The sequence below is a fragment of the Scyliorhinus canicula genome, chromosome 2 (genome assembly GCF_902713615.1).
Source record: "Scyliorhinus canicula chromosome 2, sScyCan1.1, whole genome shotgun sequence".
Lineage (NCBI taxonomy): Eukaryota > Metazoa > Chordata > Chondrichthyes > Carcharhiniformes > Scyliorhinidae > Scyliorhinus > Scyliorhinus canicula.
In genome coordinates, this window is record NC_052147.1 from 29,954,510 (window position 1) to 29,969,830 (window position 15,321).

At 45.7% G+C, this 15,321-nt stretch overlaps 1 protein-coding gene across 1 annotated transcript in view; it reads right to left on the reverse strand.

The window, feature by feature from the left end:
* Positions 1-15,321, reverse strand: part of rin3 (Ras and Rab interactor 3) — a 148,960-nt gene that overhangs the window by 94,911 nt on the left and 38,728 nt on the right. The window contains exon 3 of the mRNA XM_038775235.1: positions 8,131-8,245. Within this exon, the coding sequence (XP_038631163.1) occupies positions 8,131-8,245 (115 nt within the window). The remainder of the gene's footprint in view (positions 1-8,130; positions 8,246-15,321) is intronic.

A 15,321-nucleotide genomic window follows, 5' to 3' on the forward strand; every position in this document is an offset into this window, starting at 1 on the left:
AAAACACAGAAACAAACCTACAGAGTGGCAACTTCACAAAACCTCTGGAACCAGGCGATTCCAATGAAAAAACTTGCGTTTAAAAGGAGGTTGCTATTGGTTTGACCAACAAAATTCAGAGTGAAGTTGTCTGCATTCACCATTGTTATACTTTCACTGTAACTTTGGCTTCTTTCCAAGAAACTTAGAAATTGCAAAATGGAAAATGATCAAATTCCAGCTAGTTTGTCTTCTACCATCTCAGCAGTTACATGATGTAATGTTAATGGCATTGACTAATCATAGCAATATAAGAGGGGGAGTAAAACTGGGTGGGTTGGGAAAAGGAGGGGAAACTATTTTAGTAAAAGTCCGTCTGGTTCTCTTAATGTCCTTTCCGGAAGTAAATCTGCCATTCTTACAAGTCTGGCCTCCATGTGAGTCTAGACCCACAATGTGATTGACTGTTAACTGTCCTCTGAAATGGCTTAAGCTATTGTATCAATCTCTACAGAAAAGTGGACGAACAATAAAAGCAATTGGGCCATGCAGCATCAGTCTCAACACTGGAAATGACCACAGCACACTCTGTCCAGTCCACACTGCAAGCCGCGCATGCGCAGTCAAAAACAGTTTTGGTCGCGGATCGTTATGCGCATGCGCAAGCCGCGCATGCACAGTCAAAAAAAGTTTTGGTCGCGGATCGTAATGCGCATGCGCACGTCGCGCATGCGCAATGGGAACAAAAGCGCACAGTGAAGGAGGAAGGCCGATTTGCGCATGCGCAATGCATTCCGGCGCGTGACGTCATGACGTCTGAGCATCCCGACCACGCCCACTTAAAAGGGAAATGCCCGAAAATTGCAAACAAGACACTTAAAGTGGTAAACACAAATTTTCTTGCCTCAGAACACAGAAAAACGCCTGAACTTAAACCAACAGTTAAAAACAACTTGCACAACACCCTGAAAAAAGCAGTCTGCACCACCCAAAGTGAAGAGAACAAAAAGAATTCCGAAACAACAAAAGATGATTTGTTTTTCAAAGATTACCTCTCAGACATGGCTGAGTCAGTCGGATATGCTTATCACAGCATCAGCGACACGGTCGCAAAGCACAACACGAACCAACTCGTGGTAGATGAATCCAACCAAGATGATTTGGTTTTCAAAGAACACTACTCAGACATGGCTGAGTCAGTCGGATATGCTTATCACAGCATCAGCGACACGGTCGCAAAGTTCAACACGAATCAACTCGTGGTAGAAGAAGCCAATGAAGATGAAATGGGTATCAAAGAATACTACTCAGACATGGAGGAGTTATTTGGACATGCTGATCACAGCATCAGCGACACCGTTGCAAAGCTCAACACGACTCTACTCATGGTAGATGAATCCAACACCATGATGCCATGGCAGCTCGTCGATACATTGGATGACAGCAATACCCTAGACGAAGACGACGCCACACAGAGAGCACAGGAAGACTCCACAGAGCGAGCGATGACAGGCTCCACAGTGCGAGTGATGAAAGACTCCAAAAGGGATGCAAGCAAACACTCCCTGGCGAACACCATGCATGAACAAGACCATGAAGGTAAACCCGCTGTATCTGAGCAACCGCAAGCAGACTATGAAAGTCTACCAAGCTCACAGGAACAAGAAGAAGACAACGTACATCTAACCACTGACACCATGCATGCGCAAGACCATGAAGGTCAACCTGCCATATCTGAGCAACCACAAGCAGACTATGAAAGTCTAACAAGCTCACATGAACAAGAAGAAGACAATGCACCTCTACCCACTGCATGCGAAGACAGTGACAAGGTGATCACACTCGACGTACAGGATCACAGCGTGACTGACAGTTCTCACCTTGTCTGTACAGAAGCACAGAGTCGGGCCACCCAACAGTCCAGAGAGATGATGCCGAAAGAAAACATGCAGATTTTGACTCCAGAAGAGGAGCACCTGGAGTCCAGAGAGACAACGCCGAAAGAAACCATGCAGATTCTGACTCCAGAAGAGGAGCACCTGGAGTCCAGAGAGACCAAGCCGAAAGAAAACATGCAGATTTTGACTCCAGAAGAGGAGCACCTGGAGTCCAGAGAGACAACGCCGAAAGAAACCATGCAGATTCTGACTCCAGAAGAGGAGCACCTGGAGTCCAGAGAGACCAAGCAAAAAGAAACCATGCAGATTTTGACTCCAGAAGAGGAGCACCTGGAGTCCAGTGAGACAACATCAACAGAAATCATGAAGATTTCAACTCCAGAAGCGGAGCACCAAGAGTCTAGAGAGACCACGTCAAGTGAAATCATGCAGATTTGGACCCCAGAACAGGAGCGCCAAGAGTCTGGAGACACCACGTCAACTGAAATCATGCAGATTTGGACTCCAGAAGAGGAGCGCCAGAGGTCCACAGACACCACGTCAATTGTAATCATGGAGGTTTTGACTCCAGAAGAGGAGCGCCAAGAATCCAGAGACACCGCGTCAAATGGAATCGAGAAGAATTTGACTCCGGAAGAGGAGCACCAAGAAAGCAAAGATGAGGAATCCAATTCTCCACAAATGATTGATGTCACCTGCACCGATGCAACATCAGATCATTCGCACCACTCTCGAGACGAAATGCTCAATGACTCAAATTATCCACTCGGGACACGAATAGAGTATAACAAGAAAAACAAAAGTCAAAAGAAGCACAGCAGAAACGGGACAAACAACAGCAAGAACAAAAGCAACATGAAGCGCGACAAGACCAACAACAATAGCAAGAAGCACAGCAGAAACGAGAACGACAACAGAAAGAACAAAAGCAACATGAAGCGCGACAAGACAAACAACAAAGACAGGAACAAAGATAGCGACAACACCAAAGACAGAAACGACAAAAACAGCAACACGAACGGCAACGAAAACAACAAAGTCAGGAACAACGACAGTGCCAACACCAAAGACAGAAACGACAAAAACAGCAACAAGTACGGCAACAAAAACAACAAAAACAGGAATGACAGAAACAACAGCAATGAAACAACGACTTGTACACAATGGTACTACTCGGCACATGAAGGACAATGCCACAGCACACTGCAAAACGATGACAAGACTACAAACATGTCATGGGATGACAACGAATCGCACAAACTCACGTCTGCTCCAGAACGAGCAAGCACACCAGCATCCAAGGCGGATGAGACAATAAATCAACACCACAAGCACAGAAAAAAGGACATGCCAGTCAACATCAGTGAGGTGACCATGCAAACACCTCGGGATGATGCATTGGGTACTTAAAATAACAAGGAACACCAACAACATTCACAGCGGACTTGCAATATCAATATCACCACGTCATCAACAACAAAAAGAAAAAGAAAGCTCTGAACAAATTCATCAAGTTTGGACTCATAAATGTTTTTATTCAAATTGGACATATAACTACATTGGCTTTGTACAATATGCAATAGCACCATCACCTGTATAGATACGCATATCATAAGTAACTGTTTTCTATAAATTTTCTTTAACGATGTACAGCAAATATGTAAAGAGAAAAAGGGGGATGTGGTGATCGTAGATTTACTAGATACAAAACAACTGAGCAAACACTTCACTGAGGGCAGAACTTGGAGCAACACAGATACACCCACACCAGCTAGGAACACTGAAGGTAACCTTAGGAAACAGCTCTGAAGAGTGAACGAACTTACAATAAAGCATCTTCTCCACATTTGAGACTACGAGCTTTATTAAGACACGAGTAACAACACAGTACATGAGCCACTTGAGTAACCCTCCTTCATCTCAGTCGGCCGCAGGATTCAAATCAGGCTTGTTTACTACCAATGACCCCATAAATAAGATTAAATACATTTAATACATGCCAAATATTTCATAACAAATTAGAAAGGCTTAATCATTTATATATTATTGGAATGATCAACTTCAAATGGTAAAACTAAATAAATATTTACACTTTGGTCGCAGAGGGAGTGCACGGCGCCCACAGTCAATGTTGTGAGCAATCAGCACTCACCTCACTTCACTTGTCTTTGGTTTACGTGCGTATCACTTCAGTCATATCGGTAGGAAAAGGACTACGCGGTCGGGAACCAGTGGAATGTGGCAACTCTGCACGTGGGCAGCAATCAACAAAATGTCCCTTTGGCATTCAGAACCCTGGTGGGCCACATGTCCCCAAGGGCTGTATGTCCCCCAGAGGCCACAGGTTTCCCAACACTGTCATACACACTGTATCATGCTTTACCGCCAATGTCTCAGACTAATCCATTATGCATAAGTGGCAGGTAACATTTCTGGCACTTCAATGGCAGACTATGATCAAGACATCTTCAAGAGAGAGAATGTAAACACTTCCTATTGACAATTAACTACATTTAACTACACTACTGAGTTACATCACTGAGTCCCCTACTATCACCATGCCAGAGGTTACCATTGACCAGAAACTGAACTAGAACCGCCACGTAAGTGCTGTGGCTACACGAGATTAGGTATTCAGTGGTGAGTAACTCACCTCCTGACTTCCCAAATTCAGTCCACCATCAACAAGGCACAAGTTAGACATGTCATTAAATTCTCTCCAGGATGAGTGCAACTCCAACAATACTCAGGAAGTACAACACCATCCAGGACAAAGCTCCTGCATGATTAGTATTCTATGTACCGCCTCAAATGTTCACTTTTGTCATAAGTGCCATGTCATGTATGCAGTGTGTGCCATCTACATGATATATATTTTTTCAAATTTAGAGTACCCAATTCTTTTTTTACAATGAAGGGGCAATTTAGCATGGCCAATCCACCTACCCTGCACATCTTTGGGTTGTGGGGGTGAAACCCACGCAAACGCGGGGATAATGTGAAAACTCCACACTGACAGTGACCCAGAGCCGGGATCGAACCTGGGATCTCGGCGCCGTGAGGCAGCAGCATCTACAAGATATATGCCAGAAACTTGCCAACACTCCTTCAACAGTAACCCCCAAACCTGTGCCCTATATCACCTAGAAGGGCAAGGCCAGTAGGTTCAAGGGAACATGATCATCTGCGAGCTCATCTCTAAGTCTCACACCTTCCTGTTCCTTCATTGCCACTAGGTCAAAAGCCTGAAATTCCCGAATTGACAGCACTGTGGGAGTACTTACACAGATACAAAATCAGAATCAAAATCACACAGAGGCCCTTCAGCCCATTAAGTCTGCACCAACACATGAAAAACACCTGACCTACCTACCGAATCCCATTTGCCAGTATTTGGCCCATAGCTTTGAATGTTATGACATGCTAAGTGCCATTGCAGGAACATTTTAAAGGATGTGAGGCAACCCGCCTCTACCACCCTCGCAGGCAGTGCATTCCAGACCGCTTGATATTTTCCACCAGCCCCCCCCTAAATCTTTTGCCCTTCACCATGCACTTGTATCCTCTCATGACTGACCCTTTAACTAAGGGAAATAGCTGCTCTCTATCCATCCTGTCCATGGCCGGGATTCTCCAAAAACGCGGCTAAGTGTTGACCCCGGCGTAAACACCGTAGTGTTTCACGGTGGCGTCAATAGGCCTCTTGGCCCAGCGATTCCATGGCCCACAGGGGGCCAGCGTAGCACCGGAGTACTCCGCGCTGCACCAGCCGCCGACACGTGGCCCTGCACTGCTGGCCGCGAGTCAGTGTATGCGCGTGGCGGCCGCTTCCGCGCTGGGCCCACACAACATGGCGGACCCAGACAGCAGGCCGGCGCGGAAGAAGGTAGGCCCCCCCCCAGATCACATGCGCCCGTCGATCGGTGGCCCCGATCATGAGCCTGGCCGTTGTGGAGGCCCCCCTGGAGACTGATCCCCCGCCCCCCACCAGGACAGCCACCGCAGCCGCGACACCGAGCTGTCGTCGGGTGGAACCACACGAGAACCACGCCAGCGGGAACTCGGCCAGTCGACCGCAGAAAATCGCCACAGGGGCCTCTTTCAATGGCCCCCGACTGGTGCCAGCTATGACCTCGCGTGCGCGACTGCTGCCGATTCTCCGGCTGCCGACGGTTCGCATCCCGGCATCGGACCTGATGATGGGTCCGACGCCTCATTCTCCGCACCCGCGCCGAGCGCGTTTTCGGCACGGAGGCTCGGAGAATCCCGGCCCATGTCCTTCATAATCTTGTACACCTCGATCAGGTCGTCCCTCAGTCCTCTCTGATCCAACAAAAATAACCCAAGCTTATCCAACCTCTCTTCATAACTTAAATGTGCCATCCCAGGCAACATCTTGGTGAATCTCCTGTGCAAATTCCCCCCAGCGCAATCACATCCTTCCTATAATGTGGTGACCAGAACTACACACTGTACTCCAGCTGTGGCCTCACCAAAGTGCTATGCAACTCCAATAGGACCTTCCTCTTTTTGTAATCTATGCCTCGATTGACAAAGGATACACAGGAGTTCAAGAAGATGGCTCACCACCACCTTCACAAGGGCAATTAGGAATGGCAATACTCAGTGATACCATATCCCATGAACAGATGTTTTAAAAACTGGAACCATGGCAGCAATCTCCCCCCACCACCTTCCTCTCAATAACGTTCTGCTACAGGCATTCCCATCAAACAGACAGCCAACCTGTCAAATCAGCTTAGTGTCAGGCAGGAACATAGAACATAGAACAGTACAGCACAGAACAGGCCCTTCGGCCCTCAATGTTGTGCCGAGCCATGATCACCCTACTCAACCCACGTATCCACCCTATACCCGTAACCCAACAACCCCCCCCTTAACCTTACTTTTTTTTTATTAGGACACTACGGGCAATTTAGCATGGCCAATCCACCTAACCCGCACATCTTTGGACTGTGGGAGGAAACCGGAGCACCCGGAGGAAACCCACGCACACAGGGGGAGGACGTGCAGACTCCACACAGACAGTGACCCAGCCGGGAATCGAACCTGGGACCCTGGAGCTGTGAAGCATTTATGCTAACCACCATGCTACCCTGCTACCCTAACCTTTGAGCCTTTGAACCTTTGAGAAAAAAATGTAAAACGTGTCCTGATGTTATAAACAGCAGGATGATCAGAAAATCTGCATGTCTGGGTTTCCCATCCATATCACCTCTTCGTCTGCACTGACTGTGCCCCGGGGTAATTTTTTTACCGACCTCTTTAATAAAGCCTGAATGGGAATATACGAGCATGGCACCAGCGACCAGCTTTTGTTACTTGTGTGTGATCAGTGTCACAAAGAGCCCTTGAGGTTGGTTGAACATTAAGCGTTCTTTTAGATATTACATAGCTATGTATATATATATCTAAAGGGTAAAGCACAAGCTATGAGATAACTCCATGCTTGCTTCTACACAGGTCTCTGCCTAGTTCGCAACTGACTCTAGTCTCTGGTCATGTGTCTCTTTACATAGGTGGCACTGTTTCTCAGTCCCAAATTAAACCTTGTGTCAGAGACCCTTACATGGAACAGCGCCCACCAGCTTGACAGTGTATTTGATCAGTTGACGTCCCCAATGGTTCGAGCATCAGACAATTTTGAAGTTCCCCAGCAAAACAATCAGTTGAAATGAAGAGTGTGTTAACAATGGCTTGCACTAAATAGGCTTTGCATATTGCCAATGGCAACCGACACGTGTTTTGTCAAGCATCAGCTTTTGTATTATCCAATAATTTCTCTAGCTGTTTTCCTCAGGCTGGCACACCTGTCATTACCAGACTGAGAGCCTCTTTGCTGAAAAATGCATCACGTGCTACAAGTTGGTAATTATAAAACAGCCTATCATTTGACTTACCGTCAGTAATGCAACAGGATATCCACCAGGCTGTATAAAACATGGTAATTTTGTTTGACATTTTGATTTGGAGTTAAGATAAAATTATTTTTGTTCTGACTAGATGTAAATTATTATTACAAAGTCAAAGTTGATACAGCTCTTGATGATAATGGATTGCTATTTATTTGTATGTACTATAATTAGCACATTCACTATGCTGAAGTGTCAAGTGTTTGTGGTTATTTAGCTGCTGTACAGAGCAGATCTTTTAATTTGATAAAGGAAAGCTCTCGTTACCTGCAATTGTCATAGCAAGCAGCCCGAATAGATAAGAGGAAAAAAGTACTCACTCGATTTGTCCTCCTTTATTGGGTAATCTTGGACATGAGGAACTCCATCGAATCTGGGGAAATTCACAGAAAGCACCATATTTGACAGGGTGCAATCCTTCCTCACCATGAATCTCTGTAAATAAGAATGAATTATGCTATGTTGTATTAATCAAGTTGTAGGAAATACGATGACAGAGATATAATAGTCTCTGAGCAGCAAGCAAGGAGAGCAATGTATCAGACTGTACCTGTCGATAAATCCCCATAAAGTACCCGCCAGGTCATTGTCCATTTAATATTTAAGCCTAACATCTTGATTCAAAGTATCAGCCATCTTAACTTCAAAAAGGTCAGATTTACAGTATAATTATGAATAAACAATTTCCATCTGTTAAGTGGTGACTTGGCTGTGCATGAGTGGGCTCCATCTGAACTAAACTTGGAGCACGACAATCAGTTAACACCTATTTTACTGCAAACTGAATTAGACTGTTCAACTTCAATTTCCGAACTGAACTTTGTGTGGTGATATGATTTGCATAACTGTCTGCCATTGGGGCAGAACACCGGCTTACCATTGGCCCTGGTCGGTCATGTGCCTCTCGACCAATTGGTTGAGACCAGTCATGTGACAGCTCTCCGATTGGTCGAGAGGCTGAGTTAACCACGCCTCCTTGCTGAGGTATAAATAGTCAAATGCCCGGCGGTCGTCCATTTTATTGTAGACAACCGCAGGGCTAAGTTCTAATTTATTAAAGCCTAACTTTTGTAAAGCAACTCGTCTCTCGTGCAATTGATGGCTCATCACTTTGCAGCGATATCAATGTGCAGAGAGCAAAATGGTCCACATAAAGTGCGGCGGAAGCTAAATCAAACAGTGTCCAAAAAGGAGGCAAGGATCTCAATTCCCAATTATTTTTTATCCAATGGTAATTGCTTTTGATTGGCTGGACAGATATATGGGTACTAAAGTTGAGTGATCAGCACTACTTAAAGTTAGCTGCACCTCTTAAAGGGGAGACGTGTTGTAACTGGAGCAGACACTGGCAGTTGTACACGAAATTAATCTGAGCTGGGAAACATTGAAGTCCACTACAGCATAGGAAAAGAGTGGGTTTCAAGCTTTTCAGGTATTAGAGGAGGTGGGAAGGAAGAGTTAAGAGCCAGGAGCTCCTCCACCCATATGCTCAGAAGACAGTGGAAGCAGATAATCATGGGTATTAATGCCAGGAGTCCAACCTGAGAAGCTGGACGCAGTGCCGTAAAAAGTTCAATGACAGCATGGTAGCATAGTGGTTAGCACAATTGCTTCACAGCTCCAGGGTCCCAGGTTCGATTCCCGGTTTGAGTCACTGTCTGTGCGGAGTCTGCACGTTCTCCCCGTGTATGCGTGGGTTTCCTCCGGGTGCTCCGGTTTCCTCCCACAGTCCAAAAATTGCCCTTAGTGTTGGGTGGGGTTATGGGGATAGGGTGGAGGTGTGGGCTTGGGTAGGATGCTCTTTCCATGAGCCGGTGCAGACTCGATGGGCTGAATGGCCTCCTTCTGCACTGTAAATTGTATGAAAATTCTATGACCCCACACAAGTGATCATGGTCAGTGAATGCATCTTCAAACACAATTTGCTAACAACTGCATGACTAGCCGCACCAAACAAATATGGTGTTCAGTGCCACACTTCTTTCTCTCTTGCAGGATAAGGTGGCGCACAACCAGAAGAAGCTAAATGGAGGGAGACAAATGTGCCTCCACATCCTGATCTTGGGAGAGATGATGCTGGCCATTATTGGATATATTGTTGCCATGGCCAGTGGCAATGCTGGAACCACCAAAGATGAAAATATTCTCCACCCTAATCCTCCTCACATTCCACTCCCGTCCTCCATCCCACAGTCTCTTCTGATTTACAAGCAGCAGGTGATATAAACATGCACCTCTTTTTCGTGCGCCCCCCCTCCCCATACCAGAACCCTCTCTTTGCACTCATCTCCTTGCATTAACCAAGGAAATATGGTGTGGCCCAATAGTGGAGGAGCAACAAGTAGACAGCAATGATGAGTGCATGACATTATTTGATTTCACACTTGCAACTACTAGTTCAGACACTGACACTTCTTAACTTAGAAGATAACATTGAGGTAGTTGCGCTGCTGGAGTTGAATCGTGTTACACACTAAAGTCATGATTTGCTGACACGCCATACTTCTGGTGGCTGTTCAGTGCCTGCATACTAGCACCCTCACCTGTGTGGTGTCCAATCCAATTCACCCCACAGTGAATATTAATTAAAACAATAATATGCGGTCTCATGCTCGCACTATCTCAAGTTTAATTATAGAATTGTGGAATGATACAAAAAAAAGGCCCATTTGGCCCTTGTTTCTGCACAGTCTCTTTTGTGTGCTGGGATACGGGAGCAGACTCCACCTTTTGTTAGGATACTGACCGATAAACCCAAACAATCTTTCTATTCCTTAAACTGTAAGGAAAGGTTACTTCATCCCATGACTAATGACTCTGACCAATAGATATCTGTTATGTGAAAACAAACTTCAATTTAAACACAGAATTAACTCCATTAACATCAAAGAAATAGCTTTACAATTATCAGTCAAATGGAGTTTAAATAAAAGGAAAAACTTGAACTTACCACCTGCACCTGCCACTAATTCCAAGTAAGAAGCACAATGCACTTCAACTACCAGTTATAACTAAAGTTAACAAATCAGGTTACTTGCTTAACTGTGCAGATACTTTTTGAAAGAGACCCTTTCAAGGGTTAATCTGTCTTGTCAGGCTCAAATCCTAAGGCAAGCTGTCGTTCAACTTAAAATCTTAGAACAGACTGCAAAACTACAGACAGACCTGGCTCCTCCCATTACTTACACGATTTGTAGCACACTAAGTTCCATGACCTGCTTAGCTAGGACTAAACTCAATCCCTCATAAATTTTCTACACTCCAGGGAACCATCCAAAATATAAACAATGTCCCACTAGTTTATCTGTAACTAACCTTTTATGACTGTTTAATTACAGCTTTAGTAGACACACTGCCTGTAAGGATTTTAAACCCAGATTTTTAATAACATTGCTGCCACAAATATCAAATATAATACATAACAATTTCTACATTCATCACAATAGAGAGTTATCCAGTGGATTCCATTCTTCACCTCTTTCTCCAAAGCCCTGAATATTGTTACCTCTTCAAGCAGTTTACAATTTCCTTTTGAAAGTCATTACTGAATCTCATTCCACCAGCCTTTCAGGCAGTGTAATCCAGAAAGTAGCAACTCCCTGTGTAAGAAAATGTTTCCTCATGTCACCTCTGTTTTCATTGCCGATCATCTTAAAAATGCGATCTCTGGTTACCTTTCTGACCCTGGAACCAGGTTCCGTTTATCAAAACATACTTGGTGTTGAACACTTGTTTCCCTGAACCTTCTCCAATCTAAGGAGAACACTCCTCGATTCTCTAGTCTACATAATCAAAGTCTCTCATCCATGGTAAGATTGTAGTGGTTATCTTCTATACCATCTCAAACGTTTTAACATCTTCCAGACGTGTGCTGCCCAGAATTGGCCTAAGTTTGACAAAAGTTTGACGTAACTTCAATTCTTTTGTACATTAAGAAAGCCAAGGACAATATAAGCTTTTTTTTAACAGCCTTTTCAGCTTGCGTTACCACCTTCCACGAATTGCCAAACTTCACTCCCACGTCTCTCTCTGTTCCTGCATTTCTTTTCAAATTGCACCATTTAGTTCACATCACCTCACCACCTTCTTGAGGAAGAATGTATTATTTCATATTTGGCTGTGTTAAACTACACCAGTCCATTTTGCCAGTCACTCCTTGTTTTTCTGAAGTCTGTTACTATTAATTGTTTTGTACATCGCCAAGTTTTCTATCATCTGCAAACTTTAAAATTATGCCCTACATACACAAGTTCAAGAGGGGCAATATCAAAAGGGGCAATGGTTGCAATCCTGATACCTGGGGAACACCATCAGTCTGAAAAACAACAGTTCATGACTGCTGTCTGATAGCCTTGTTCAGTTTCAAATCCACGTGGTTCCTTTAATACCACATACTATGGTTTTGTTATTATGATACTTTGTCAAGTATCATTTGAAAGTCCACATACACATCAATCATCTCCATTATTTTATTTAAAAAACTCAATCAATTTAGTCAAACACAATTTGTCTTTAGAAAATCTGTGTTGACTTTCATTTATAAGCCCACACATTTCCAAGTGTCAATTAATTTTATCCGAGATAATAATAAGCTAATAATGATCTTTATTATTGTCACAAGTATGAACACTGCAATGACGTTACTGTGAAAATCCCCTAATTGTCACACTCCAGCGCCTGTTCAGGTACACTGAAGGAGAATTCTGAATGTCCAATTCACTTTACGAGCACATCTTCCTGGACTTGTGGGAGGAAACCGGAGCAACTGGGGGAAACCCGCGCAGACAAGGGGAGAATGTGCAGACTCCACACAGTGATCCAAGCCGGGAATCGTACCTGGGACCTTGGTGCTGTGAAGCAACAGTGCTAACCTATTTCTCCATGAACTGCATCAGGCTGACTGGCCTATAAATGCTGGGTTTATTCTTCTCCCTTTTTTAAACAGGGTTTAGCCTCTAATCACAATGCCATCAGCTCCATGTCCAATGAGGATTGGAAGGCTGTGGACAGAGACTCCTTTGTTTCCTCCGTTACTTCCCTCGGTAACCAAGGATATATCCCATCTTGATTGGGTGACCTTTCTACTGTCAAGTACTGTCAAGCTATCAAGTAGCAGCTCTTTAACTATTTTTATTCTGCCTGATATCACCACTACCCCTTCTTTACTGCAACACTGACAGAATCCTCTTCTCTATTGAAGTCAGATACTAAACTACTCATTTAGTACCTCAATCATGCCGGCACAAGAATATCTCCTTTACAGTCTCTTATTAGCCCCACCCTTCCTTTGACTTCTCATCTACTATTTATTTTTATAGAAGACTTTTGAATTTCCTTTTATGTTACCACTACTCTATATAATCTCTTTGCCCTTTTTATAGATTTCCTCTACTTTCTCTATTCAGCTTGCTTCTCTTTACTTTATCATATGCGCCTTTTCCTGTCTCATTTTAACCTATATAACTTTAATAATCCAGGGAGCTTTAACTTTGGACATCTTTCTTTCCATCTCTGTGGGAGACTACCTACTCCCTACTCTGTACCTGCACCATCTCCTCTCTGAAGGACACTCCCACCCCCCATTGTTCAATTGCTGTTTATCGACCAATATTTGATTCCAAACTCCTGATGATATCACTTTTAAACCCAGAAATCAGGGGGCGCGATTTTCCCAACGGGAGACAAAGTGCCGACGCCAGAGTGAAAACCGGAGTGTTTCACTCCGGCGTGGGAGACCGCTCCTCGCCCCCTATTCTCCCACCCCCAGGGGGCTAGGAGCGGCGCTGCGTCAATTATGCGTGCCAGGCCTTGACACCCGCGTCAAAGCTGCGCCGCGTAGATGACGGCCGGCGGCGCCTAAATGACGTCACTCGCGCATGCGCAGGTTGGCCGGCGACAACCCACGCATGCACGGTTGACGTCCTCCCCTCCGCCGCCCCGCAAGACATGAAGGATTGATCTTGCGGGGTGGCGGAGGGAAAAGAGTGCGTCATTCAGAGATGCCGGCCCCTCCTGAGCACCCCCCTGGTGCTCGATCCTCCCTCCCCCCCCCACAGGCCCCACACACAGCGGTCGCGCGCTGTTCATGCCGGCAGCGACCAGGTGTGGTTGGCGCCAGCATGAACCGGTCGGATTAGGCAGGCCGCTCGGCCCATCCGGGCCGGTGAATCGGCGCTTGATCGTTAGAAACGGCGAGCGGCGATTCTCCGAGCGGCCTGTCATAAAACGCGACATACCGTTTTGGGGGGGGGGGGGGGGGGGGGGTGGGAGTGCGGATGCCAGGGCGGCGTGACGTGAATCGCCCGGCAGTCCCGCGATTCTCCCACCCGGCGTGGGGGTCCGAGAATCGCGCCCCAGGCGCAAGGATCAACATATATGGGTTAGCCTTCACCCAAACTTCATGCTGCCTGCTAATTGTATTGATTGTAGCATACAACCAGAGCTGAACACACTGTTTGTTCAGCCACGCCACACAGCAGGGGGCCAAAGTTCATTTGAGGCAACTTAAAGCTGGGCTGCACTACTTAATGTCTGACTGCACCTTTTAAGGGTGAAGTATTCTTTTAAAAAAACATTTTATTAAATGTTTTTATTTATTTATTTTATTTTGTTTATTCACTCATTGGATGTGGAACTCCGCCATGTCTGACCCCCTCCCTGTGGGCTCTGACTTATAAAGATCCCTAATGAAAGCTTCAAAGGCCACTCTGACTTCCCTCGGGGCACTCACCGAGCTGCCTCCCTAATCTGTGCGATCTCCCGGGAAGCCGCCTGCCACCTCAGCTGGCATGCAAACAAATGGCCTGTCTTTTCCCCCTGCTCATAAACTATGCCCTTCGAATGCCACAGCTGGCTCACCGCCTTCCCTTTGGATGCCAGATCAAGCCGTAATTGCAACTGCTTCCTAGTTGCCAGCAATTCCGGAGTAAGGTCCTCCGAATATGGTGATCCGTCACCAGCAGCCTCTGCCATTCAGCCCTAACAGCCCTGTCTAAATGAGCATTATAAGAAATTACCACTCCTCTTACCACCAGCTTCAGTGCCTCCCATTGCGTGGAGGGAGAGAATGACCCATTCCCATTAAACCTAACGTACTCTTCCATGGCCGCAGACATGTGCTCACAGGACCCCTCTTCACTAGTATCGCCACATCTAACCTCAATGGTGACTGCCGGATGGGATCCATCTCCAGCACCAGGTCCAGAAAATATGGAGCATGGTCAGAGATTACCATCGCCCAATATTCTGCCCTTTTAACCCTCGAAAGCAGGGACTTTCCCGATAGAACAAGCTCTCTCCTCGGATAGACCTCATCACTTGTGAAAAGAACTAAAACTGCTTGTCACGTGGGTGCAGAAATCTCCATGGGTCCACTCCCTCCACATGCTCCAGGAAGGCCCAGAGAATCTTCATGACCCCTGAGAGAGCCTAGACAGATCTATTTTAGGTTCCAGCATACAGTAGAAGTCCCCATCCAAAAACTGATGTGCATCCAGGTCAGGGATAGAGGC